Source organism: Morchella sextelata (assembly GCF_020137385.1).
Source record: "Morchella sextelata strain SCLS chromosome Unknown scls_17, whole genome shotgun sequence".
NCBI classification, from domain to species: Eukaryota; Fungi; Ascomycota; class Pezizomycetes; order Pezizales; family Morchellaceae; genus Morchella; species Morchella sextelata.
Genome location: NW_025408632.1, coordinates 535,081 through 562,725, shown reverse-complemented (window position 1 = coordinate 562,725; position 27,645 = coordinate 535,081). Strand labels below are relative to the sequence as shown.

Here is a 27,645-nt window from a genome sequence, read left to right as displayed (position 1 = left end):
CAAAATCCTGGAGAAGATAGTGGCCCAAAGACTCTGCACCGCTGGAGAAATTCTAGGCACACTCTCAGCGAATCAATCTGGAGGAAGACCAACCATCTCGGCAATCGACGCCCTGCTGAGAACCTTAACGCCAATACAACAAAACCTACTACTGAAAAACAGCACCGGAGTCGCTCGGCGAGACAGACCAGCGATCCTAACCAATGATATCCAAGGAGCATTTAACTGCGTTGACCACCTACTCCTCGCAGAAATCATGCAACAACAAAAATTCCCTACCTACTTAACAGAATGGTGCAAGGAATTCAATACCGGCAGAAAACTACAGTTTCAATTCAACCATGAGCTAGAAGAGCCACAGCCCTATGATTCTGGAGTGCCGCAAGGTAGCCCCATGTCCCCGGTGCTATTTATGATCTATGCTGGAGTAATCCTGGACCCAACAAGCAGCCCGAAAGAGATGGACACTACTTACATCGATGATGATGTGCTGGTGCAAATATCCAAAACACCAGGCTTCACAATCAAGAGAATGGAGGAACGAATGAGAGAGAGACTAACAAAAGCTGAGCCACTCCAAATTAAATACGACCCGGATAAATCCGACCTGATCTTCTTCCGGCCCACCACATCATCCACACAACAACCACGACTTCCGGTCAAAGTTAACAATATCAATATACACCCCAAGGAAAGACTGAAATATGTAGGAGTCTGGATAGATCCGACCCTCTCCTTTCGGCCCCACATCGAAGCAGCGATCGCAAAAGGCCTTAAAGCCCTCCACCAGATTCGGTACACAGCCCGCTTGCCAGGCATAACGGTCAAAACAATCCATCATATCATAACACAAGGCTTCCTCCCAAGCCTACTCTACGGATCCGAGGCTTGGTGGACTGGCGCAGACCACATTATAAGATCCCTCGAACCACTATATAATGAAGCGGCCCGGATCATCACCGGCCTACCACGATGGACCAAAAGAGCTAAACTCCTCCGAGAAGCAGGCCTACCCCCCTTAGAACACCTCCTGACATACCGCTCAAGAAAGTACGGAACCAGAATACTCTGCTCCGAGGCAACCCACCCCAACAATGAATCCCTGATCGAGCTCCTCCCTTACAAAGAAGCAAATATCAAAGGAACAGGCCTACACCGAATCGCTTCCCTACTACTCCCATACCAGACCCCCGGAAATGCGAGAGATAAGTGGAACCAAAATAAACTTCTACGCGACCACCTGTTGGAAGAATGGAACACTCAATCAATACCGAACTACCACCACCGGGGGGAATTCCGCCCCCCTCCCAAGATAGCGAAACTCACCCTTACGGAAGCAAAAAAAGTATTTCGAATCCGGTGCCAAACCACCCGAATCGACAAACACGCAGTATATACAGACCCCGAACCATGCCAGTGTGGTATGGAAAACTCAGCGAAACACATACTTATGGAATGCCCAGCGTGGGCTCGAATCCGCACCCCCCTGATAGAGAAGATCCCCGGAGCGATGACCTGGGAAAACTGGATGTTTACAAACCTGAGAACGGACCTCATCCTACAATTTGCAAAACAATCTCAACTCTCGAAATGGTACGAGTCGGCGGAGGCGGAGGCGGACCTGGAAGAGGGGATGGAAGAAAATGATTAGGGACGGGATTAGGAAGGGCAGTTTCCTTTTACCCTTTAAATTTGTTTTTATGTTCTGTTTTTGATGGGTCCAGCGCTCGAGTCCGCTGAGATATGCTATTTCTCCTTGTCGTTGGGTTTTCTGGTCGAGTATTGTTCTGGAATTTCCTTGTTACTGTTCGTGCTCGCTTGTGCTTGTTTTGTTCTTGTTCTTGTTCGTTTGCGTTTATGTTTGTTGTTTTCTTTTCTTTCTTTCTTTTGTTCGGCTTGATTTGTGTTTTAGGCGGTTGGGTCGGCGTGCGATAAGTCTTGTACTTCAAAGCAATATAAGTTTCTTCTTCTTCTTCTTCTGTATTCTACCCGCTCGCCTCTGGCTCGCGGTAGGATTTCTTCCCCCCGAGATGGAGTTATACTGATTCTCGAATTGCTTCGGTCCCTGAACTTCCCTCGCTCGACACCCCCCATTCTTTGCTCGTTCGGTGCCCTCACGGGTCGCGTCCACCGTTCACCCCTCGCCAAACCAGCGGCTACTCTCGAAAGCCGCCTTCGCCCCTCCTTACTTTCACTCATCGCACGAGTGATCCCACACGTTGGGTACGCACACTGTCAGTAATCTCCAGTCAGCGAGAACCTACTGCCAAAGCGCTCGACAGCCCGCGAAGTTAGCGATCTCTCGGTCGCGAAACTATCGTCAAATTTTTTACCCGAGGTCCCGTGACCTTACCCCTCTTTATCGGCCTTAACCAGGCAACCCTTTTTACCCGAGGCGGCCCGCTCCCCTCACCCCAACCCAACCGGTCTCCGAGACCACCCTCAACACAATACGGTCGGCACTTTCGATTGCGACCCCCATACATACTGAGCCTTCGGCTCAACCCTTTTTGCATGTCCCCTCCAGAGGACACTACTTCAAACACGACTCGGGCACAGTCTTTAGCCGTTGCTCCAGGGACCGATGACCCCACCCACTCCTTGCTTGACCTACCGGTCACCACTCTTTACTTCCTCGCTGTTTGACAAGCAGATGCTCGAGGACCAATACTCAACCCACCCCCCCTCGCTTTCACCCCTGACGCTGTTGCGGTTGGCTTTTCCTGCCTTCGTGCGCGTGGTTTCCCAGTCCTGTTAAGGTTCGTCCACAGATATGACACCGGGAACGTTGGTAATGATATCGTTTCGATTGAACACTACGTATAGGATTGTGCTCGCTAATGTAGTTGACGGAGAAGTTTGGGGTTTTTTATTCTTACTACGGGGAGGTTTCTTTGTTGTCGCTTAGATTCTGCTTACCTGTAACACTTGTTATTCGCGCTGTTACGGGCATGCCAAGTATTTACGGGAGTAAGAGAAAAGGCTAAATAGATACCCCAATACCCTCTGTATGCTAAATGTCAACTCCGGTTCGCATCCACGAGGTGCGGTGCGATCGATATACGACCAAACGCGGAGTTGCGGTTTTCCTAGTTAAAAAACACGTTTTCGACCCCAATAATAACCCCCGGAGCGTCAAACCGCCGGAGGGGAGTGCTTTGGTACCGGTGGATATATGAGGGACAGCTGGAATCAATCGGATCGAAGATCGGACCGCTCGGAGTGAATCGGCGCAAGCTGCCAGCCGACCGAGTACCTATCGGCGGTACCTGTGGGCATGAGAGGACACTGCTATGTGGGAAAGCGATGTGGGAAGAGGCCTGAGTAGGTAACCTTGCCGTCCGAGACCTCCGAATAGCCGACGCTGACGATTATCCACCAGATGGCCGATGGAGAAGAAACATCGACAGGGAAATGTGCATTAGAGTGGATAAATAGGTTGAGGGGTTTTAGCGGCTCTAGGAGTTTGGGTTACGGATTTAGGAGTTAAATGTTCTTGGTTGTTTTTCAGGGTCTCGGGCAGGCCCCGAGTGTATTCTGTATTATTAGTAGACTGGGTCCTCGAGAGATAAGCGAGGGATATAAATACTGTGTCATTCACTGACTAGCCAAACTATTATCGGCGAAATCAGAGTCTTAACAATATAAATCGTTGATACGCGAGTTACAACTTTATTTGACTATACTTTTGGAAATACTTCACTCTATCGTGACTTCGAACTCTACCTGAACTATTACGTCGAAGACAGACGAATCCTATACGCTAACTCTAGTGAATCTTTGTTGATAACGTAGCTCGCGGGGCCCGTATCGGATCAAGGAGATTCATACTCGACGTTGACTGAAGAGACCTTGGAGACTTCTACCTTTGTAGCTGTTAGCCGAACTCTGAGCTCTGCGTAGTGTACTCTTGTGGTCTGGTACGCATCCCTCACAGTATATTGTTACTCACAAGTTCACTTGGAGTAACGAAGTCACCTCAAAAAAAAAGAAGAACTATCATCAGTATCCCTTACCACAATGGCATTCCGAAGGGATTATTTCGTAGACACCTCGGCCGTAACAGACGAGGCCGCAGAGGACGCTATGGTACTATCTGAGGCTGTTAGCCCCGATCCCCTACTCCAGGGAGGACCCTCTACACACACTAGGTCAACGAGTAAACGCTCTACTCAAGCCCAGTTTACGAGGTCCATGCAGGAGTTTTTGGATACCCATGAGGCACAAATGAGGTATCTTGGTACAGCTGGACAGGCCGTTTGGCAGCAGCCACAAAACCTCCAGGAACAAGTGCAGGGGAGTGGGCAAATTCTGGATAAGAAAGCACGGCAAGAAGCCATCGCCCAGAAGCAACATCTCGAATCGCTCTTCGAGCTCGTCGAAAATGTTCGACAAATGCAAGAAACTGCACGAGCCGCCGACCACGAGATTCTGGACCGTAACCATCGAATAACCCAGGACCAACTGTTGGAGGCGGAACGACAGCTGAGAATTGTAAGAGAAGAGCGAGAGCAGGAGAAAAGGGAACAGCGGGAACTGTTGGCACAATTTAAGCAGTCCGATGACGTGAGAAACCAACAAATAGCCGAGATGGAGGAACGTCTACGACAACATTTGTCGGTAGCGCCCTCCATGGTGAGTATTCCCTTGGACCCTAATGCACCCCAAACGGTTCCTGTTGGCAATGGCAAGAATCCCGAAAATGCTGGCCCAGTAGGAGGAAATGCTGGCCCCGTCGGAGGAAATGGAGGCAAGCAACCAGACAATGCCGGCCCCGTGCAGGGAAATGGTGGCAAAGGACCGGTGGGAGCTGCTCCAGTCGGCGGGAATGGTGGAAATCAGCCTCCCCAGAAACCACCAAGAGGAAACGTTGGGGGAGACCCAGAACCTTCCGACGACGATGACGACGATAACAGCGAATGGTCGCATGGTCGGAAGAATTGGAGAACGAACCGAGGCGGAAACCGGAATTCGGCGCCGCCTGAGGATGAAGATATGGTAGACTCGCTCGCCAAAATACACTTTGAATTCGATAATGCCAGGAAGCATAACCTGCGGCATTGGCTCATGGAGTGCGAGATCTACTTCGAGCAAAAGCCCAAGAAGTTCCGAACGGACAGAAACAAGGTGCTGTTCGCTGGAACGTATACGTGTGGGTTGGCAAAGGAATGGTTTATGGAGTATATCGAGACCAAGATGCTAGGTCCGGCAGCCGCCGACTACGCTACTTGGACTCGGTTCCGTCAGGAGATCAGGAAACGCTTCTTAAGCACTCAAGAGGCTATGGAAAACGCGATGAAGATGCAGCAGTTTAAGTACTCTGCTAACATCGGGGACTACCTGACGAGAATGGAGATCATGAACCAGCATGCCCAGATGAAAGGAGCATCCTATCGCGCCGCCCTGCTCCAAGGGCTACCAAATGAAATCCGGGAGCGTCACTCACGCTTCGATCCAACCGATGACGACTCCGAGTATATCCAACAGTTGGAACGAGCCGGCAAGGCTCATGAGGCTTATCAGGAGCAGATGAAGATGTTGGGGAAAGCAGAGTCGATAGGAAGGGAATCGAATAATGGTGGGAACTCGCGGCAGAAGGAGAAAGGGTTTAAGATCAAGGGGAGGGCTCAGACTGAGGAGAAAGAAAAAGGGCAAGATAAGAAGAGCACCAGCAAGAACAAGTCGGGGAATAAGCCAATATACCACGACTACGACGAAGCCACCAAAGGAGTTCCACAGCCGGTCCGAGAACAGCGAAAGACCGATGGAGCCTGTGTGCGATGTGGCCGAAAGGGTCATCTTTGGAAATGGTGTCGTTCAGATGCTAACAGCAGTGCATCTATCTCCTCTTTCTCCCGAAAGCGTACCCGCGATGACGATGGCGACCACGATATGGAACCACCGGAACCCCAACCTCAGAGAAAGCGTATGAGGCACCGTGCTAGAAAGCCGGCTGCGACGGCTGCTGCGGAGTACACCAGTGGGCAAGCGTTTGTGCGAGAACGCGGATCGGAATCTGAGATGGATTTCGACGAGGATTTTTAAAAGGGGACTCTGATGAGTCAGGTCAGGAGTATCCCCAGATTGCTATGTTATCACTGACGGAAAACAACAAAAAAAATATGAAAAGAAAAAGGCAGGAAGGGAGAGCGTCCCAACCGGAGAAAAAACAGAAAATTTTGGAGGAACCTATTCATGGTCCTCGACCTATCGTTAATCAGTTCCTTTGTTTTACGGAAAAATGTTTACCCTGTAAGGTGTTGTTGGATACTGGTGCAACTGGTCCTGTTTTGTCTGCTGTTTTTGTTGATAGTTTTGAGGTCCCGAAGGTGAAACGAGACGTCCCGGCCCGGGTATTTGGATTTACGGGAGAAGTTATGAAGGGCACGGGACACGCCTTTACACAACCATTAATTATAATGTCAAGGGGGCATCAAACACAGTTGTCATTCGAGATCGCCCCCCTCCCACTTGGCATCGATGCAATATTACCGAACTGGTGGTTGAAAGAACATAAGCCGGTTATAGGGGCAAATGGGGAAGTTTCCTACGATGGTGAGAACTGCAAGAGTCGATGCTTCACTGACAAGGAACCTCAAATAGAAATGGACGAGGGCGTACTGGACGATCCGGAGGCCCAATTCATCGGTAGCATTTGTCTCTTGGAAGATGAATCGGTTAACCTCCGTGAGACTCTTCTCCCTTGGCTCCATGGGTTCCTTAAAGTCTTCCTACCATCGGAAGCAGACAAATTACCACCGCATCGATCCTACGACCATGCGATAGATCTTGAACCAGGGAAACAGCCACCATGGGGACCCGTTTACTCCCTATCCGAAGTCGAGCTGAAGGTGCTTCGGGAGTACCTGGATAAAATGTTGCGATTGGGAAAGATTAGGCCGAGCAAATCCCCAGCAGGAGCCCCAATCCTATTTGTGAAGAAGAAGGACGGTAGTCTGCGACTTTGCGTTGACTACCGTGGACTTAACCGTGTGTCCATCAAGAACAGGTATCCGTTACCGCTTATGGACGAGCTGCGAGATCGAGTGGCAGGCGCGGTTATCTTCTCGAAGATTGACCTGAAGGAAGGTTACAACCTCATCAGGATCAAAGACGGCGACGAGTGGAAAACAGCATTCCGTACGCGGTACGGGCATTTTGAGTACCTCGTCATGCCTTTTGGGCTGGCAAATGCGCCGGCGACCTTCCAGAACATGATGAATGATGCGCTGAGGGAATTTTTGGATCAAGGTGTAGTAGTATACCTTGATGATATCCTAATATATAGCAAGTCTCGAGAGGAACACAGGGAGCTGGTCGGCAAAGTACTTAGCAGGCTACAAGAATACAACCTGGTCGCCAACCCGAAGAAATCGTTCTTCGAGCTCACCGAAATCGAGTTCCTCGGATACATCCTTGCCCCAGCAGGCGTCACCATGGCACTGGATAAGGTCATGTCTGTTACGAATTGGCAAGCCCCGCGCAGCGTTAAGGAAGTACAGATCTTTATGGGCTTTGCCAACTTCTACAGAAGGTTTATCCACAATTTCTCCGGGGTCTGTAAACCCATTACCGATTGTCTCAGGGGTGATGCTAAGAACTTTGTCTGGTCTATGACGGCCCAAGCAGCCTTCGAAAAACTCAAAATCCTGTTTACGTCTGCGCCGATCTTGGTACACTTCTCTCCAGATCGCCAGACTATCGTGGAAACGGACGCAAGTGATTTTGCTATTGCCGCAATTCTATCCCAGGTTATTGATGGAAAGACTCACCCTGTTGCCTTTTATTCTCGAAAGCTTAACCCAGCGGAACTCAACTACGACGTCTGGGATAAGGAGATGCTAGGAATTGTGTCAGCCTTCAAGCAATGGCGTCACTACCTCGAAGGACCTAGCCGAACGGTCCTCGTCTACACGGATCATAAGAACTTGGAATATTTCTCAACAACCAAGGTTCTTAACCGACGACAGGCAAGGTGGGCTGAGTCTTTGGCGGAATTTGACTTTAAGATTGTTTACCGCCCGGGAACCAAAAATGGGAAGGCAGATGCACTATCGCGACGGCCGGAGTACCGTCCTGAAGGGGGAGGCACGCTTGGGAAACAGCCGATAGACAGGTTCTTTAAGCCCGGACAGTTGGCGGAGGAAGAGTTTGTGGTATCAGCGGTGTCGCTTGCCGCCAAGGGGGTGATTGACTGGTCTAAGAACTTTCTGGATCATGTCAGGCAGGCGGCATCGGGAGACCCGACATGGGTAGGAATGAAAGAGAGAGTTGAGCAAGGAGAGAAGCTGGGGGAATTGAAGGATATTGTTGAGAAAGACGGGCTACTATTTTATAAGAACCGACTCTACATTCCGGCAGACGACGGTATCAAGATCCGAATTGCACAGTCAGAACACGATTCGAAGGTGGCAGGACACTTTGGACAAGACAAAACTTTGGAACTTATTACGCGCAACTTCTATTGGCCAAAAATGAACGAGTGGATAGACGATTACGTTCGGTCATGTGACGAGTGCCAGCGCAACAAACCCAGCCGCCATAAGAAATACGGTGCGCTTCTACCACTGTCCACGCCACATTCTGTCTGGCAATCGATATCAATGGACTTCGTCGTGCAGTTACCGGAATCAAAAGGATACAATCAAATTTGGGTAGTAGTCGATAGGTTCTCGAAGATGTCGCACTTCATTCCCTTAGTAGCAGAAACGACCGCGCAGGATTTAGCGAAGATATTCCTCGGTCAAATCTGGCGACTCCATGGGCTGCCTCTCGATATAGTTTCCGACAGGGACGCCAAATTTACTTCAAGCTTTTGGGCATCCCTTATGGAATTATTGGACGTGAGGATAAGAATGAGTACGGCTTTCCACCCTCAGACCGATGGGCAAACAGAGCGAGTTAATCAAACCCTCGAGCACTACTTACGAGCGTTCTGCAACTACGAACAAGATGATTGGGCAGAGCTACTCCCGTTGGCGGAGTATGCTTACAACAACTCGGTTACCACCGCCACGGGTCAATCTCCGTTCTATACCAATTACAGTTATAACCCAAGAACCAACTGGCCGACGGAAGCCGAAGTGGTCAACCCAACCAGTGACCTGTACGCTCACTTTATCCGAGGAGTTCACGATTCCGCTCTCGCTCGCTTAATAGACACCAGGGAAAAGATGGTGAAATACTATGATCGGAAAAGGGACGAACTGCCGAACTTCAAGATAGGCGACATGGTCATGCTCAACGCGGCCAATATCAAGACACGTCGCTCCACCAAGAAACTCGATCATAAGAAACTCGGTCCGTTCAAGATTATCCGACTAGCCGGGAAATGAGCCTGTGAATTGGAACTGCCACCACAAGTCAAAATCCATAACGTGTTCCACATTGAACTCTTGGAACGTTATCGACAAAGCAGTATCCCAGGCCGAGAACAACGTCCCCCAACTCCTGAAGAGATCGATAAGGAAGGAGAGGTGCTGTACGAAGTGGAAAGTATCGTGGGAAGCCGGAAGAGCAGAAGAGGATTAGTGGAATACCTGGTGAAATGGCGGGGCTATTCGATGAGCGACTGTACTTACCAAGTCATGGACGTTATGAATGAGGACGTACTTACTCTAGTCCGCGACTTTCATCGAAGGAACCCCAAGGCCGTGAAGGACCAACGCCTGAGACTATAGAGGTACCCCACGGGGCTAAGTCCTTCCCCTCCACAGACACCACGGGTGATATGTGGAGCAGGTTTACTGGAACCATAGTCTGTCAGAAGATGTCCCGAGACGTGACACCCTGGAAGGGGGGTAAGCTGTTACGGGCATGCCAAGTATTTACGGGAGTAAGAGAAAAGGCTAAATAGATACCCCAATACCCTCTGTATGCTAAATGTCAACTCCGGTTCGCATCCACGAGGTGCGGTGCGATCGATATACGACCAAATGCGGAGTTGCAGTTTTCCTAGTTAAAAAACACGTTTTCGACCCCAATAATAACCCCCGGAGCGTCAAACCGCCGGAGGGGAGTGCTTTGGTACCGGTGGATATATGAGGGACAGCTGGAATCAATCGGATCGAAGATCGGACCGCTCGGAGCGAATCGGCGCAAGCTGCCAGCCGACCGAGTACCTATCAGCGGTACCTGTGGGCATGAGAGAACTCTGCTATGTGGGAAAGCGATGTGGGAAGAGGCCTGAGTAGGTAGCCTTGCCGTCCGAGACCTCCGAATAACCGACGTTGACGATTATCCACCAGACGGCCGATGGAGAAGAAACATCGACAGGGAAACGTGCATTAGAGTGGATAAATAGGTTGAGGGGTTTCAGCGGCTTTAGGAGTTTGGGTTACGGACTTAGGAGTTAAAAGTTCTTGGTTGTTTTTCAGGGTCTCGGGCATGCCCCGAGTGTATTCTGTATTATTAGTAGACTGGGTCCTCGAGACATAAGCGAGGGATATAAATACTGTGTCATTCACTGACTGTGAGGGATGCGTACCAGACCACAAGAGTACACTACACAGAGCTCAGAGTTCGGCTAACAGCTACAAAGGTAGAAGTCTCCAAGGTCTCTTCAGTCAACGTCGAGTATGATTCTCCTTGATCCGATACGGGCCCCGCGAGCTACGTTATCAACAAAGATTCACTAGAGTTAGCGTGTGATGTTCGACCGTCTTCGACGTAATAGTTCAGGTAGAGTTCGAAGTCACAATAGAATAAAGTATTTTCAAAAGTATAGTCAAATAAAGTTGTAACTCGCGTATCAACGATTTATATTGTTAAGACTCTGATTTCGCCGATGATGGTTTGGCTAGTCAGTGAATGACACAGTATTTATATCCCTCGCTTATGTCTCGAGGACCCGGTCTTCTAATAATACAGCATACACTCGGGGCCTGCCCGAGACCCTGAAAAACAACCAAGAACATTTAACTCCTAAGTCAGTAACCCAAACTCCTAAAGCCGCTGAAACCCCTCAACCTATTTATCCACTCTAATGCACGTTTCCCTGTCGATGTTTCTTCTCCATCGGCCGTCTGGTGGATAATCGTCAGCGTCGGCTATTTTGGAGGTCTCGGACGGCAAGGCTACCTACTCAGGCCTCTTCCCACATCGCTTTCCCACATAGCAGAGTTCTCTCATGCCCACAGGTACCGCCGATAGGTACTCGGTCGGCTGGCAGCTTGCGCCGATTCACTCTGAGCGGTCCGATCTTCGATCTGATTGATCCCAGCTGTCCCTCGTATATCCACCGGTACCAAAACACACCCCTCCGGCGGTTTGACGCTCCGGGGGTTATTATTGGGGTCGAAAACGTGTTTTTTAACTAGGAAAACCGCAACTCCGCGTTTGGTCGCATATCGATCGCACCACACCTCGTGGGTGCGAACCGGAGTTGATAGTGGTGTTGTCGTTAGTAGCAAAGGGTATTGGGGTATCTACTAGCCTTTCTCTCACTCCCGTAAATGCTTGGCATGCCCGTAACAGCTTATCCCCCTTCCAGGGTGTCACGTCTCGGGACATCTTCTGAGAGACTATGGTTCCAGTAAACCTGCTCCACATATCACCCGCGGTGTCTGTGGAGGGGAAGGACTTAGCCCCGTAGGGTACCTCTATAGTCTCAGGCGTTGGTCCTTCACGGCCTTGGGGTTCCTTCGATGAAAGTCGCGAACTAGATCAAGTACTTCTTCGTTCATAACGTCCATGACTTGGTAAGTACAGTCGCTCATCGAATAGCCCCGCCATTTCACCAGGTATTCCACTAATCCTCTTCTACTCTTCCGGCTTCCCACAATACTTTCCACTTCATACAAAACCTCTCCTTCCTTATCGACCTTCTCGGGAGTTGGGAGACGTTGTTCGCGGCCTGGGATACTGCTCTGTCGATAACGTTCCAAGAGTTCGATGTTGAATACGTTATGGATCTTGACTTGTGGTGGCAGTTCCAATTCGCAGGCTCGTTTACCGGCTAGTCGGACAATTTTAAACGGGCCGAGTTTCTTATGATCGAGTTTCTTGGTAGAACGACGAGTCTTGATGTTGGTCGCGTTGAGCATAACCATATCTCCCACCTTGAAGTTAGGCGGTTCGCCCCTTTTCCGATCATAGTATTTCCCCATCTTTTCCCTGGTGTCTGTTAAGCGAACGAGAGCAGAATCGTGAACTCCTCGGATGAAGTGAGCATACAGGTCACTGGTTGGGTTGACCACTTCAGCTTCCGTCGGCCAGTTGGTTCTCGGGTTGTAACCGTAATTGGTATAGAACGGAGATTGGCCCGTGGCGGTGGTAACCGAGTTGTTGTAAGCATACTCCGCCAACGGGAGTAGCTCTGCCCAATCATCTTGTTCGTAGTTGCAGAACGCTCGTAGGTAGTGCTCGAGGGTTTGGTTGACCCGCTCTGTTTGCCCATCGGTCTGAGGGTGGAAAGCCGTACTCATTCTTATCCTCACGTCCAATAATTCCATAAGGGATGCCCAAAAGCTTGAAGTAAACTTGGCGTCCCTGTCGGAAACTATATCAAGAGGCAGCCCATGGAGTCGCCAGATTTGACCGAGGAATATCTTCGCTAAATCCTGCGCGGTCGTTTCTGCTACTAAGGGAATGAAGTGCGACATCTTCGAGAACCTATCAACTACTACCCAGATTTGATTATATCCCTTTGATTCCGGTAACTGCACGACGAAGTCCATTGATATCGATTGCCAGACAGAATGTGGCGTGGACAGTGGTAGAAGCGCACCGTATTTCTTATGGCGGCTGGGTTTGTTGCGCTGGCACTCGTCACATGACCGAACGTAGTCATCAATCCACTCGTTCATTTTTGGCCAATAGAAGTTACGCGTGATGAGTTCCAGTGTCTTGTCTTGTCCAAAGTGTCCTGCCACTTTCGAGTCGTGTTCTGCCTGTGCGATTCGGATCTTGATACGGTCGTCTGCCGGGATGTAGAGTCGGTTCTTATAGAAGAGTAGCCCATCTTTCTCGGCAATATCCTTCAATTCCCCCAGCTTCTCCCCTTGCTCAACTCTCTCTTTCATTCCTACCCATGTCGGGTCTCCCGATGCCGCCTGCCTGACATGATCCAGAAAGTTCTTAGACCAGTCGATCACCCCCTTGGAGGCAAGCGACACCGCTGATACCACAAACTCTTCCTCCGCCAACTGTCCGGGCTTAAAGAACCTATCTATTGGCTGTTTCCCAAGCGTGCCTCCCCCTTCAGGACGGTACTCCGGCCGTCGCGATAGTGCATCTGCCTTCCCATTTTTGGTTCCTGGGCGGTAAATAATCTTAAAGTCAAATTCCGCCAAAGACTCAGCCCACCTTGCCTGTCGTCGGTTAAGAACCTTGGTTGTTGAAAAATATTCCAAGTTCTTGTGATCCGTATATACGAGAACCGTTCGGCTAGGTCCTTCGAGGTAGTGACGCCATTGCTTGAAGGCTGACACAATTCCCAACATCTCCTTATCCCAGACGTCGTAGTTGAGTTCCGCTGGGTTAAGTTTTCGAGAATAGAAGGCAACAGGGTGAGTCTTTCCGTCAATAACCTGGGATAGAATTGCAGCGATAGCAAAATCACTTGCGTCCGTTTCCACGATAGTCTGGCGATCTGGAGAGAAGTGTACCAAGATCGGCGCAGACGTAAACAGGGTTTTGAGTTTTTCGAAGGCTGCTTGGGCCGTCATAGACCAGACAAAGTTCTTAGCATCACCCCTGAGACAATCGGTAATGGGTTTACAGACCCCGGAGAAATTGTGGATAAACCTTCTGTAGAAGTTGGCAAAGCCCATGAAGATCTGTACTTCCTTAACGCTACGCGGGGCTTGCCAATTCGTAACAGACATAACCTTATCCAGTGCCATGGTGACGCCTGCTGGGGCAAGGATGTATCCGAGGAACTCGATTTCGGTGAGCTCGAAGAACGATTTCTTCGGGTTGGCGACCAGGTTGTATTCTTGTAGCCTGCTAAGTACTTTGCCGACCAGTTCCCTGTGTTCCTCTCGGGACTTGCTATATATTAGGATATCATCAAGGTATACTACTACCCCTTGATCCAGGAATTCCCTCAGCGCATCATTCATCATGTTCTGGAAGGTCGCCGGCGCATTTGCCAGCCCAAAAGGCATGACGAGGTACTCAAAATGCCCGTACCGCGTACGAAAGGCTGTCTTCCACTCGTCGCCGTCTTTGATCCTGATGAGGTTTTAACCTTCCTTCAGGTCAATCTTCGAGAAGATAACCGCGCCTGCTACTCGATCTCGCAGCTCGTCCATAAGCGGTAACGGATACCTGTTCTTGATAGACACACGGTTAAGTCCACGGTAGTCAACGCAAAGTCGCAGACTACCGTCCTTCTTCTTCACAGATAGGATTGGGGCTCCTGCTGGGGATTTGCTAGGCCTAATCTTTCCCAATCGCAACATTTTATCTAGGTACTCCCGAAGCACCTTCAGCTCGACTTCGGATAGGGAGTAAACGGGTCCCCATGGTGGCTGTTTCCCTGGTTCAAGATCTATCGCATGGTCGTAAGATCGATGTGGTGGTAATTTATCTGCTTCCGATGGTAGGAAGACTTTAAGGAACCCATGGAGCCAAGAGGGAAGAGTTTCGCGGAGGTTGACCGATTCATCTTCCAAAAGACAAATGCTACCGATGAATTGGGCCTCCGGATCGTCCAGTACACCCTCGTCCATCTCTACTTGAGGTTCCTTGTCAGTGAAGCATCGACTCTTGCAGTTCTCGCCCTCGTAGGAAACTTCCCCGTTTGCCCCTATAATCGGCTTATGTTCTTTCAACTACCAGTTTGGTAATATTGCATCGATGCCAAGTGGGAGGGGGGCGATCTCGAATGACAACTGTGTTTGATGCCCCCTTGACATTATAATTAACGGTTGTGTAAAGGCGTGCCCCGTGCCCTTCATAACTTCTCCCGTAAATCCAAATACCCGGGCCGGGACGTCTCGTTTCACCTTCGGGACCTCAAAACTATCAACAAAAACAGCAGACAAAACAGGACCAGTTGCACCAGTATCCAACAACACCTTACAAGGTAAACATTTTTCCCCAAAACAAAGGAACTGATTAACGATAGGTCGAGGACCATGAATAGGTTCCTCCAAAATTTTCTGTTTTTTCTCCGGATGGGACGCTCCCCCTTCCTGCCTTTTTCTTTTCATATTTTTTTTGTTGTTTTCCGTCAGTGATAACATAGCAATCTGGGGATACTCCTGACCTGACTCATCAGAGTCCCCTTTTAAAAATCCTCGTCGAAATCCATCTCAGATTCCGATCCGCGTTCTCGCACAAACGCTTGCCCACTGGTGTACTCCGCAGCAGCCGTCGCAGCCGGCTTCTTAGCACGGTGCCTCATTCGCTTCCTCGGAGGTTGGGGTTCCGGTGGTTCCATATCGTGGTCACCATCGTCATCGCGGGTACGCATTCGGGAGAAGGAGGAGATAGATGCACTTGTTACGGGCATGCCAAGCATTTACGGGAGTGAGAGAAAGGCTAGTAGATACCCCAATACCCTCTGTACGCTAATATCAACTCTTGACCACACTCGCGGAGTGTGGTGCGACCAAATTACGACCAAAAAATCCAGAGTCATAAAAAACACGTTTTCGACCCCAATAATAACCCCCGGAGCGTCAAACCGCCGGAGGGGAGTGTTTTGGTACCGGTGGATATATGAGGGACAGCTGGAATCAATCGGATCGAAGATCGGACCGCTCGGAGTGAATCGGCGCAAGCTGCCAGCCGACCGAGTACCTATCGGCGGTACCTGTGGGCATGAGAGGACTCTGCTATGTGGGAAAGCGATGTGGGAAGAGGCCTGAGTAGGTAGCCTTGCCGTCCGAGACCTCCGAATAGCCGACGCTGACGATTATCCACCAGACGGCCGATGGAGAAGAAACATCGACAGGGAAACGTGCATTAGAGTGGATAAATAGGTTGAGGGGTTTCAGCGGATTTAGGAGTTTGGGTTACGGACTTAGGAGTTAAATGTACTTGGTTGTTTTTCAGGGTCTCGGGCATGCCCCGAGTGTATTCTGTATTATTAGTAGACTGGGTTCTCGAGACATAAGCGAGGGATATAAATACTGTGTCATTCACTGACTAGCCAAACCATCATCGGCGAAATCAGAGTCTTAACAATATAAATCGTTGATACGCGAGTTACAACTTTATTTGATTATACTTTTGGAAATACTTTATTCTATCGTGACTTCGAACTCTACCTGAACTATTACGTCGAAGACGGTCGAATTCTATACGCTAACTCTAGTGAATCTTTGTTGATAACGTAGCTCGCGGGGCCCGTATCGGATCAAGGAGAATCATACTCGACGTTGACTGAAGAGACCTTGGAGACTTCTACCTTTGTAGTTGTTAGCCGAACTCTGAGCTCTGCGTAGTGTACTCTTGTGGTCTGGTACGCATCCCTCACAGTATATTGTTACTCACAAGTTCACTTGGAGTAACGAAGTCACCTCAAAAAAAAACTATCATCATTATCCCCTATTACAATGACTGGCCGAAGGGATAATTACTTCATAGATACCTCGGCCGTAACTGAGGAGGCCGGAGGAGAAGATTCTATGGTGATATCAAGGGCTGCTAGCCCAGATCCCCTACTCCAGGGAGGACCCTCTACACACACTAGGTCGACGAAGAGAAACTCTGCTCAAGCCCAGTTTACGAGGTCCATGCAGGAGTTTTTGGATACCCATGAGGCACAAATGAGGTATCTTGGTGCAGCTGGACAGGCCGTTTGGCAGCAGCTACAAAACCTCCAGGAACAAGTGCAGGGGAGTGGGCAGGTTCTGGATAAGAAAGTACGACAAGAAGCCATTGCCCAGAAGCAACATCTTGAATCGCTCTTCGAGCTCGTCTCCCATGTCCAAAAAGAACACGAAGCAGCACGAGCCGCCGACCACGAGGTCCTGGATCGTAACCATCGAATTACCCAGAACCAACTGTTGGAGGCGGAACGGCAGCTGAGACTTGCAAGAGAAGAGCGAGAGCAGGAAAAAAGGGAACAGCGAGAACTGTTGGCACAATTCAAGCAGTCTGATGATGTAAGAAACCAACGAATAGCCGAGATGGAGGAACGCCTACGACAACATATGTCGGTAGCACCCTCCATGGTGAGCATTCCCCTGGACCCTACTGCACCCCAAACGGTTCCTGTTGGTAATGGCAAGAACCCCGAAAATGCTGGTCCAGTAGGAGGAAATGCTGGTCCCGTAGGAGGAAATGCTGGTCCCGTAGGAGGAAATGGAGGTAGGCAACCAGAGGATGCCGGCCCAGTGCAGGGAAATAGTGGCAAGAAACCGGTGGGAGCTGCCCCCGTCGGCGGGAATGGTGGAAATCAACCTCCCCAGAACCCACCAAGAGGAAATGTTGGGGGAGATCCAGAACCTTCCGACGACGATGACGACGATAACAGTGAATGGTCGCACGGTCGGAAGAATTGGAGAAGGAACCGAGGCGGGAACCGGAATTCGGCGCCGCCTGCAGATGACGATATGGTAGATTCGCTCGCCAAAATACCCTTCGAGTTCGATAATGCCAGGAAGCATAACCTGCGGCATTGGCTCATGGAGTGCGAGATCTACTTCGAGCAGAAGCCCAAGAAGTTCCGAACGGACAGAAATAAGGTACTGTTCGCTGGAACGTATACGTGTGGGTTGGCCAAGGAATGGTTCATGGAATACATCGAGACCAAGATGCTAGGACCGGCAGCCGCGGACTACGCTACTTGGACTCGGTTCCGTCAGGAGATTAGGAAACGTTTCTTAAGCACTCAAGAGGCTATGGAGAACGCGATGAAGATGCAGCAGTTTAAGTACTCTGCCAACATCGGAGACTACCTGACGAGAATGGAGATCATGAACCAGCATGCTCAGATGAAAGGAGCATCCTACCGTGCCGCCTTGCTCCAAGGACTACCAAATGAAATCCGGGAGCGCCACTCCCGCTTCGACCCAACTGATGACGACTCCGAGTATATCCAACAGTTGGAACGAGCCGGCAAGGCTCACGAGGCTTATCAGGAGCAGATGAAGATGTTGGGGAAAGCAGAGTCGAGAGGAAGGGAATTGAATAATGGTGGGAACTCGCGGCAGAAGGAGAAGGGGTTTAAGATCAAGGGGAGGGCTCAGACTGAGGAGAAGGAAAAAGGGCAAGATAAGAAGAGCACCAGCAAGAACAAGTCGGGGAATAAGCCAATATACCACGACTACGACGAAGCCACCAAAGGAGTTCCACAGCCGGTCCGAGAACAGCGAAAGACCGATGGAGCCTGTGTGCGATGTGGCCGAAAGGGTCATCTTTGGAAATGGTGTCGTTCAGATGCTAACAGCAGTGCATCTATCTCCTCTTTCTCCCGAAAGCGTACCCGTGATGACGATGGCGACCACGATATGGAACCACCTGAACCCCAACCTCAGAAAAAGCGAATGAGGCACCGTGCTAAGAAGCCGGCTGCGACGGCTGCTGCGGAGTATACCAGTGGGCAAGCGTTTGTGCGAGAACGCGGATCGGAATCTGAGATGGATTTCGACGAGGATTTTTAGAAGGGGACTCTGATGAGTCAGGTCAGGAGTATCCCCAGATTGCTATGTTATCACTGACGGAAAACAACAAAAAAAATATGAAAAGAAAAAGGCAGGAAGGGAGAGCGTCCCAACCGGAGAAAAAACAGAAAATTTTGGAGGAACCTATTCATGGTCCTCGACCTATCGTTAATCAGTTCCTTTGTTTTGCGGAAAAATGTTTACCTTGTAAGGTGTTGTTGGATACTGGTGCAACTGGTCCTGTTTTGTCTGCTGTTTTTGTTGATAGTTTTGAGGTCCCGAAGGTGAAACGAGACGTCCCGGCCCGGGTATTTGGATTTACGGGAGAAGTTATGAAAGGCACGGGACACGCCTTTACACAACCATTAATTATAATGTCAAGGGGGCATCAAACACAGTTGTCATTCGAGATCGCCCCTCTCCCACTTGGCATCGATGCAATATTACCGAACTGGTGGTTGAAAGAACACAAGCCAGTTATAGGGGCAAATGGGGAAGTTACCTACGATGGTGAGAACTGCAAGGGTCGATGCTTCACTGACAAGGAACCTCAAATAGAAATGGACGAGGGTGTACTGGACGATCCGGAGGCCCAATTCATCGGTAGCATTTGTCTCTTGGAAGATGAATCGGTTAACCTCCGTGAGACCCTTCCCTCTTGGCTCCATGGGTTTCTTAAAGTCTTCCTACCATCAGAAGCCGACAAATTACCACCGCATCGATCTTACGACCATGCGATAGATCTCGAACCAGGGAAACAGCCACCATGGGGACCCGTCTACTCCCTATCTGAAGTCGAGCTGAAGGTGCTTCGGGAGTACCTGGATAAAATGTTACGATTGGGAAAGATTAGGCCGAGCAAATCCCCGGCAGGAGCCCCAATCCTATTTGTGAAGAAGAAGGACGGTAGTCTGCGACTTTGCGTTGACTACCGTGGACTTAACCGTGTGTCCATCAAGAACAGGTATCCTCTACCGCTTATGGACGAACTGCGAGATCGAGTAGCAGGCGCGGTTATCTTCTCGAAGATTGACCTGAAGGAAGGTTACAACCTTATCAGGATCAAAGACGGCGACGAGTGGAAGACAGCCTTCCGTACGCGGTATGGACACTTTGAGTACCTCGTCATGCCTTTTGGGCTGGCAAACGCGCCGGCGACCTTCCAGAACATGATGAATGATGCGCTGAGGGAATTTTTGGATCAAGGTGTAGTAGTATACCTTGATGACATTCTAATATATAGCAAGTCCCGAGAGGAACACAGGGAGCTGGTCGGCAAAGTACTTAGCAGGCTACAAGAATACAACCTGGTCGCCAACCCGAAGAAATCGTTCTTCGAGCTCACCGAAATCGAGTTCCTCGGATATATTCTTGCCCCAGCAGGCGTCACCATGGCACTGGATAAGGTTATGTCTGTTACGAATTGGCAAGCCCCGCGCAGCGTTAAGGAAGTACAGATCTTCATGGGCTTTGCCAACTTCTACAGAAGGTTTATCCACAATTTCTCCGGGGTCTGTAAACCCATTACCGATTGTCTCAGGGGTGATGCTAAGAACTTTGGCTGGTCTATGACGGCCCAAGCAGCCTTCGAAAAACTCAAAACCCTGTTTACGTCTGCGCCGATCCTGGTACACTTCTCTCCAGATCGCCAGACTATCGTGGAAACGGACGCAAGTGATTTTGCTATCGCCGCAATTTTATCCCAGGTTATTGACGGAAAGACTCACCCTGTTGCCTTCTATTCTCGAAAACTTAACCCAGCGGAACTCAACTACGACGTCTGGGATAAGGAGATGTTGGGAATTGTGTCAGCCTTCAAGCAATGGCGTCACTACCTTGAAGGACCTAGCCGAACGGTTCTCGTATATACGGATCACAAGAACTTGGAATATTTTTCAACAACCAAGGTTCTTAACCGACGACAGGCAAGGTGGGCTGAATCTTTGGCGGAATTTGACTTCAAGATTATTTACCGCCCGGGAACCAAAAATGGGAAGGCAGATGCACTATCGCGACGGCCGGAGTACCGTCCTGAAGGGGGAGGCACGCTTGGGAAACAGCCGATAGACAAGTTCTTTAAGCCCGGACAGTTGGCGGAGGAAGAGTTTGTGGTATCAGCGGTGTCGCTTGCCTCCAAGGGGGTGATTGACTGGTCTAAGAATTTCCTGGATCACGTCAGGCAGGCGGCATCGGGAGACCCGACATGGGTAGGATTGAAAGAGAGAGTTGAGCAGGGAGAGAAGCTGGGGGAAATGAAGGATATCGCTGAGAAAGACGGGCTACTCTTCTATAAGAATCGACTCTACATTCCGGCAGACGACCGTATCAAGATCCGAATCGCACAGGCAGAACACGATTCGAAAGTGGCAGGACACTTTGGACAAGACAAAACTTTGGAACTCATCACGCGTAACTTCTACTGGCCAAAAATGAACGAGTGGATTGATGATTACGTTCGGTCATGTGACGAGTGCCAGCGCAACAAACCCAGCCGCCATAAGAAGTACGGTGCGCTTCTACCATTGTCCACACCACATTCTGTCTGGCAATCGATATCAATGGACTTCGTCGTGCAGTTACCGGAATCAAAGGGATATAACCAAATCTGGGTAGTAGTCGATAGGTTCTCGAAGATGTCGCACTTCATCCCCTTAGTAGCAGAAACGACCGCGCAGGATTTAGCGAAGATATTCCTCGGTCAAATCTGGCGACTCCATGGGCTGCCTCTCGATATAGTTTCCGACAGGGACGCCAAATTTACTTCAAGCTTTTGGGCATCCCTTATGGAATTATTGGACGTGAGGATAAGAATGAGTACGGCTTTCCACCCTCAGACCGATGGGCAAACAGAGCGAGTCAACCAAACCCTCGAGCATTACTTACGAGCGTTCTGCAACTACGAGCAAGATGATTGGGCAGAGCTACTCCCGTTGGCGGAGTATGCTTACAACAACTCGGTTACCACCGCCACGGGTCAATCTCCGTTTTATACCAATTACGGTTATAACCCAAGAACCAACTGGCCAACAGAAGCCGAAGTGGTCAACCCAACTAGTGACCTGTACGCTCACTTCATCCGAGGGGTTCATGATTCTGCTCTCGCTCGCTTAACAGACACCAGGGAGAAGATGGGGAAATACTATGATCGAAAAAGGGACGAACCGCCTAACTTCAAGGTGGGAGACATGGTTATGCTCAATGCGACCAATATCAAGACACGTCGCTCCACCAAGAAACTCGATCACAAGAAACTCGGCCCGTTCAAAATCATCCGACTAGCCGGGAAACGAGCCTGCGAACTGGAACTGCCGCCACAAGTCAAAATCCATAATGTGTTCCATATTGAACTCTTGGAACGGTATCGACAGAGCAGTATCCCAGGCCGAGAACAACGTCCCCCAACTCCCGAAGAGGTCGATAAGGAAGGAGAGGTGCTGTACGAAGTGGAAAGTATTGTGGGGAGCCGGAAAAGCAGAAGAGGATTAGTGGAATACCTGGTGAAATGGCGGGGCTATTCGATGAGTGACTGTACGTATCAAGTCATGGACGCTATGAATGAGGAAGTACTTGATCTTGTCCGTGACTTCCATCGAAGGAACCCCAAGGCCGTGAAGGACCAACGCCTGAGACTATAGAGGTACCCTACGGGGCTAAGTCCTTCCCCTCCACAGACACCGCGGGTGATATGTGGAGCAGGTTTACTGGAACCATAGTCTGTCAGAAGATGTCCCGAGACGTGACACCCTAGAAGGGGGGTAAGCTGTTACGGGCATGCCAAGCATTTACGGGAGTGAGAGAAAGGCTAGTAGATACCCCAATACCCTCTGTACGCTAATATCAACTCTTGACCACACTCGCGGAGTGTGGTGCGACCAAATTACGACCAAAAAACCCAGAGTCATAAAAAACACGTTTTCGACCCCAATAATAACCCCCGGAGCGTCAAACCGCCGGAGGGGAGTGTTTTGGTACCGGTGGATATATGAGGGACAGCTGGAATCAATCGGATCGAAGATCGGACCGCTCGGAGTGAATCGGCGCAAGCTGCCAGCCGACCGAGTACCTATCGGCGGTACCTGTGGGCATGAGAGGACTCTGCTATGTGGGAAAGCGATGTGGGAAGAGGCCTGAGTAGGTAGCCTTGCCGTCCGAGACCTCCGAATAGCCGACGCTGACGATTATCCACCAGACGGCCGATGGAGAAGAAACATCGACAGGGAAACGTGCATTAGAGTGGATAAATAGGTTGAGGGGTTTCAGCGGATTTAGGAGTTTGGGTTACGGACTTAGGAGTTAAATGTACTTGGTTGTTTTTCAGGGTCTCGGGCATGCCCCGAGTGTATTCTGTATTATTAGTAGACTGGGTTCTCGAGACATAAGCGAGGGATATAAATACTGTGTCATTCACTGACTAGCCAAACCATCATCGGCGAAATCAGAGTCTTAACAATATAAATCGTTGATACGCGAGTTACAACTTTATTTGATTATACTTTTGGAAATACTTTATTCTATCGTGACTTCGAACTCTACCTGAACTATTACGTCGAAGACGGTCGAATTCTATACGCTAACTCTAGTGAATCTTTGTTGATAACGTAGCTCGCGGGGCCCGTATCGGATCAAGGAGAATCATACTCGACGTTGACTGAAGAGACCTTGGAGACTTCTACCTTTGTAGTTGTTAGCCGAACTCTGAGCTCTGCGTAGTGTACTCTTGTGGTCTGGTACGCATCCCTCACAGCACTGCTGTTAGCATCTGAACGACACCACTTCCAAAGATGACCCTTTCGGCCACATCGCACACAGGCTCCATCGGTCTTTCGCTGTTCTCGGACCGGCTGTGGAACTCCTTTGGTGGCTTCGTCGTAGTCGTGGTATATTGGCTTGTTCCCCGACTTGTTCTTGCTGGTGCTCTTTTTATCTTGCCCTTTTTCTTTCTCCTCGGTCTGAGCCCTCCCCTTGATCTTAAACCCCTTCTCCTTCTGCCGCGAGTTCCCACCATTATTCGATTCCCTTCCTCTCGACTTTGCTTTCCCCAACATCTTCATCTGCTCCTGATAAGCCTCATGAGCCTTGCCGGCTCGTTCCAACTGTTGGATGTACTCGGAATCATCATCGGTTGGATCGAAGCGTGAGTGGTGCTCCCGGATTTCATTTGGTAGCCCTTGGAGCAGGGCGGCGCGATAGGATGCTCCTTTCATCTGAGCATGCTGGTTCATGATCTCCATTCTCGTCAGGTAGTCTCCGATGTTGGCAGAGTACTTAAACTGCTGCATCTTCATCGCGTTCTCCATAGCCTCTTGAGTGCTTAGAAAACGTTTCCTAATCTCCTGACGGAACCGAGTCCAAGTAGCGTAGTCCGCGGCTGCCGGTCCTAGCATCTTGGTCTCGATGTATTCCATGAACCATTCCTTGGCCAACCCACACGTATACGTTCCAGCGAACAGTACCTTGTTTCTGTCCGTTCGGAACTTCTTGGGCTTCTGCTCGAAATAGATCTCGCACTCCATGAGCCAATGCCGCAGGTTGTGCTTCCTGGCATTATCGAACTCAAAGGGTATTTTGGCAAGCGAGTCTACCATATCGTCATTTTCAGGCGGCGCCGAGTTCCGGTTTCCGCCTCGGTTCGTTCTCCAATTCTTCCGACCGTGCGACCATTCACTGTTATCGTCGTCATCGTCGTCGGAAGGTTCTGGATCTCCCCCAACGTTTCCTCTTGGTGGGTTTTGTGGAGGTTGATTCCCACCATTTCCCCCAACTGGAGCAGCTCCCACCGGTCCTCTGCCACTATTGCCATGCACTGGGCCGGCATCCTGTGGTTGCCTGCCTCCATTTCCTCCTACTGGACCAGCATTTCCTCCTATTGGACCAGCATTTTCGGGTTTCTTACCATTGCCAACAGGAACCGTTTGGGGTGCATTAGGGTCCAGGGGAATACTCACCATGGAGGGTGCTACCGACAAATGTTGTCGTAGACGTTCCTCCATCTCGGCTATTCGTTGGTTTCTTACATCATCAGACTGCTTGAATTGTGCCAACAGTTCCCGCTGTTCCCTTTTTTCCTGCTCTCGCTCTTCTCTTGCAAGTCTCAGCTGCCGTTCCGCCTCCAACAGTTGGTTCTGGGTAATTCGATGGTTACGGTCCAGGACCTCGTGGTCGGCGGCTCGTGCTGCTTCGTGTTCTTGTTGGACATGGGAGACGAGCTCAAAGAGCGATTCGAGATGTTGCTTCTGGGCGATGGCTTCTTGCCGTACTTTCTTATCCAGAACCTGCCCACTCCCCTGCACTTGTTCCTGGAGGTTTTGTAGCTGCTGCCAAATGGCCTGTCCAGCTGCACCAAGATACCTCATTTGTGCCTCATGGGTATCCAAAAACTCCTGCATGGACCTCGTAAACTGGGCTTGAGCAGAGTTTCTCTTCGTCGACCTAGTGCATCAGCAAACTCTGCTATTCCTCAGGGCGCAGCGCCTACGCCCTGGGCGCCAGGCACGCCAGGCGCCGCCAGGGCAGAGTGCTCGTGCCAGGCGTCGCCAGGGCAGGGTCCTCACGCCAGGCGTCGCCACAGCAGGGTGCTCGCGCCAGGCGTCGCCACAGCAGGGTTGCTCGCGCCAGGCGTCGCCACAGCAGGGTGCTCGCGCCAGGCGTCGCCACAGCAGGGTGCTCGCGCCAGGCGTCGCCACAGCAAGGTGCTCGCGCCAGGCGATCCTAGCATCCGCGCCCGACGCCCCCAGAGCAGTATGTTCTCTGTCTGGCAGCACCAGGGCGCATAATCGTCTATACACTCCGCCAGAGCGCAGTGCCAATCATCTGACCACGTCAGAGAAGAGAGCTTTTCACGACTGCAACTCGAGCACTCGCTCCAGCAGAGCACTCGATCCAAGCAGAGCACTCGCTCCAAGCAGTCCGCTGTCAGAGCAGCATATTCGTACTCCCTAATGAGCTTCTTTGCACTCGCTAATGCTACTGTCTACAGAGTACTCTGAGCGATATCACCTACATCCATAGAGCACCCAGCAATGCTCTCTCCGCAATCTTCTCTAGGCGCGTCGTGCACTTTCACGCGTCATGCACCTCCAGGCGATATGGTGCTCGTCCTGAGAGCACCCGGCGATGCTCTCTCCGCCATGACACGCCTGGGTATGCCTCCTGCGTCTGAAGAACGATCAACTAATGAGTTTCCGCCCAGGGACTGGCAACGAATCACGGACGTGTCGGGGCCCGCCAGGAGACAGCGTCAGCGCCCTGACAGCACTCGTCAGTAATATCTGCGCCAGGAGATCAAATCACAACGAGCTGCTCGCCAGGCGCTGCCAGAGCATATCGCTCACGCCTAGAGAGCACTCGTCAGTACTATCTGCGCCAGGAGAGCATTCTCAACGAGCTGCTCGCCAGGCACCGCCAGAGCATATCGCCCACGCCAAGACACTCTTCGTCAATGAGTTTTTCCAGGCACTGCCAAGAGATATTGCTCACGTCCGGAGAGCACCACGAATGCTTCCATAGCACTGACCAATGCTCGTAGAGCTGCGGAAACATCTTTAATAATACTATTCAAGGTGGGACACCCCCCACTTAGACCCATATGAATCGATACGCTTTCTTCAAAGGCAAGGTAGGCATCGCCGGTCCCTCAAACGATATCTCACGTGGGTATTCTTCACGCCGCTGAACGGTCAGTCGCGGAATACTGATACGAGCACTGTCGTGTATACTGGAGATGGCTACCAAACCTTTGACGAACGTGTATGTATCTGTCGATTCGTGAAAGGCATAAGCCTTGAGGTTGAGGCCATGGTACGGCTCGTCTGAAAAGCTCAATGTCCATGCATAAGCAGCAAACATGGACTGGAAAAAGGTGCAGGATGACTTTACTGGTCGGAAGACCAATGCCTGCCTACCGCGCCCTCCTGGAGCTGGCTTGCTGGATAGTCAGACTCAGATACTGAGCGGCCGATACTCACCTCCCTCTTCCAATCCGCATGCGTACTAGCAGAACGACACGAATTTTGAATTAGACGGTCCTATTGGGTCTAACATTCCACTCGTAGAGCACTCGCCACTGCCCTCAGAGCATTCACTGAATAGCACCCGGTATTCCTCTCATATCACTGGATAGCACTCGGTATTCCTCTCATATCACTGGATAGCACTCGGTAATCCTCTCACATCACTAGATAGCACTCGGTAATCCTCTCACATCACTGGATAGCACTCGGTAATGCTCTCACTGGATAGCACCCGGTAAGCCTCTCACATCACTGCATAGCACTCGGTGATCCTCTCACATCACTGCATAGCACTCGGGAATGCTTTACAGCATTCAACTGAATTCATTCCACGTACGCAAATCTATCCTAGTATTTACCAGCCAATTGCCAGCATCCACCTCGAACAAATGGGCCATTCCTAATATACTCCGAATATTCACGACCCACATCCTCTTCCTCCTCCTCCTACAGACCTTCAGCAGCCCATGTGAGCTATCAGCGATACCACGATCCTTCGCCTCAAGCAGCTCAACTACACATAGTCTATGTGCGCGCCCTGTGCTATCCCGCACCTTGAACAGAGCCTCCACACGTCCTGGTAAGCGTCCCCGAAACACTCCCCACTGCTCTGAGGAACCTACCGATACCCATGCCCAATCCTTTCTTATTTTCCCCTTCCTAAAAGATGCTGTTCCCGTACACCTGATGTTGTGAACCTCGTATACGTCAGGCCTTTGGAAGATTGGTATCGGAACCTGCAAGCATGTGAAAACCTCCACCCGGCGCTCCAACATGCTCTCAGAGCTTCCGGCAAAGCTCTGAGAGCATCCCGCATCCTCGGCATACTCCTTTATCAGGCGATATAGCGTGAGATGGCTCATTTGCAGTCCGTCTGCCACGTTGAAAAGTCTTTCCGATTTCGCGGAGGGGTTGCAAAGACGCTTCAGGGGCAGTCCGCTTTCTACTATTGAGCGTTCATTTGGCGTTTTCTTGCGGTCCTCGATCTTGAAAATGTCGAGCAACTCCTTGAGGTTATCCCGATGGCTCCAGAGGATGTCGTCAGTGCTCTCAGAACCTCCGACGATGTCTTTCAG

At 50.5% G+C, this 27,645-nt stretch overlaps 5 protein-coding genes across 5 annotated transcripts; 3 read left to right on the top strand and 2 right to left on the bottom strand.

Moving 5' to 3' along the window:
* Positions 1-4,020: 4,020 nt before the first annotated feature.
* Positions 4,021-6,045, top strand: H6S33_004272 (uncharacterized protein; the record flags this gene model as incomplete). Its single annotated transcript, XM_044835615.1, has 1 exon — positions 4,021-6,045. The coding sequence occupies one exon, from the start codon at positions 4,021-4,023 to the stop codon at positions 6,043-6,045; it is 2,025 nt and encodes a 674-aa protein (XP_044691010.1).
* Positions 6,046-11,600: 5,555 nt separating this feature from the next.
* On the bottom strand, positions 11,601-14,752 carry H6S33_004271 (uncharacterized protein; the record flags this gene model as incomplete). The annotated part of the gene is made up of 2 exons (XM_044835614.1): positions 11,601-14,167; positions 14,192-14,752. Coding segments are annotated over 2 exons (3,128 nt in total), but the record flags the coding sequence as incomplete, so codon positions are not given.
* Positions 14,753-15,235: 483 nt separating this feature from the next.
* Positions 15,236-15,421, bottom strand: H6S33_004270 (uncharacterized protein; the record flags this gene model as incomplete). Its single annotated transcript, XM_044835613.1, has 1 exon — positions 15,236-15,421. The coding sequence occupies one exon, from the start codon at positions 15,419-15,421 to the stop codon at positions 15,236-15,238; it is 186 nt and encodes a 61-aa protein (XP_044691008.1).
* Positions 15,422-16,508: 1,087 nt separating this feature from the next.
* On the top strand, positions 16,509-18,560 carry H6S33_004269 (uncharacterized protein; the record flags this gene model as incomplete). The annotated part of the gene is made up of 1 exon (XM_044835611.1): positions 16,509-18,560. One exon carries the CDS (start codon positions 16,509-16,511, stop codon positions 18,558-18,560), a length of 2,052 nt encoding a protein of 683 aa, XP_044691007.1.
* A 77-nt stretch (positions 18,561-18,637) lies between these two features.
* H6S33_004268 (uncharacterized protein) lies at positions 18,638-22,195 on the top strand (the record flags this gene model as incomplete). The annotated part of the gene is made up of 1 exon (XM_044835610.1): positions 18,638-22,195. One exon carries the CDS (start codon positions 18,638-18,640, stop codon positions 22,193-22,195), a length of 3,558 nt encoding a protein of 1,185 aa, XP_044691006.1.
* Between the last annotated feature and the right edge of the window lie 5,450 nt (positions 22,196-27,645).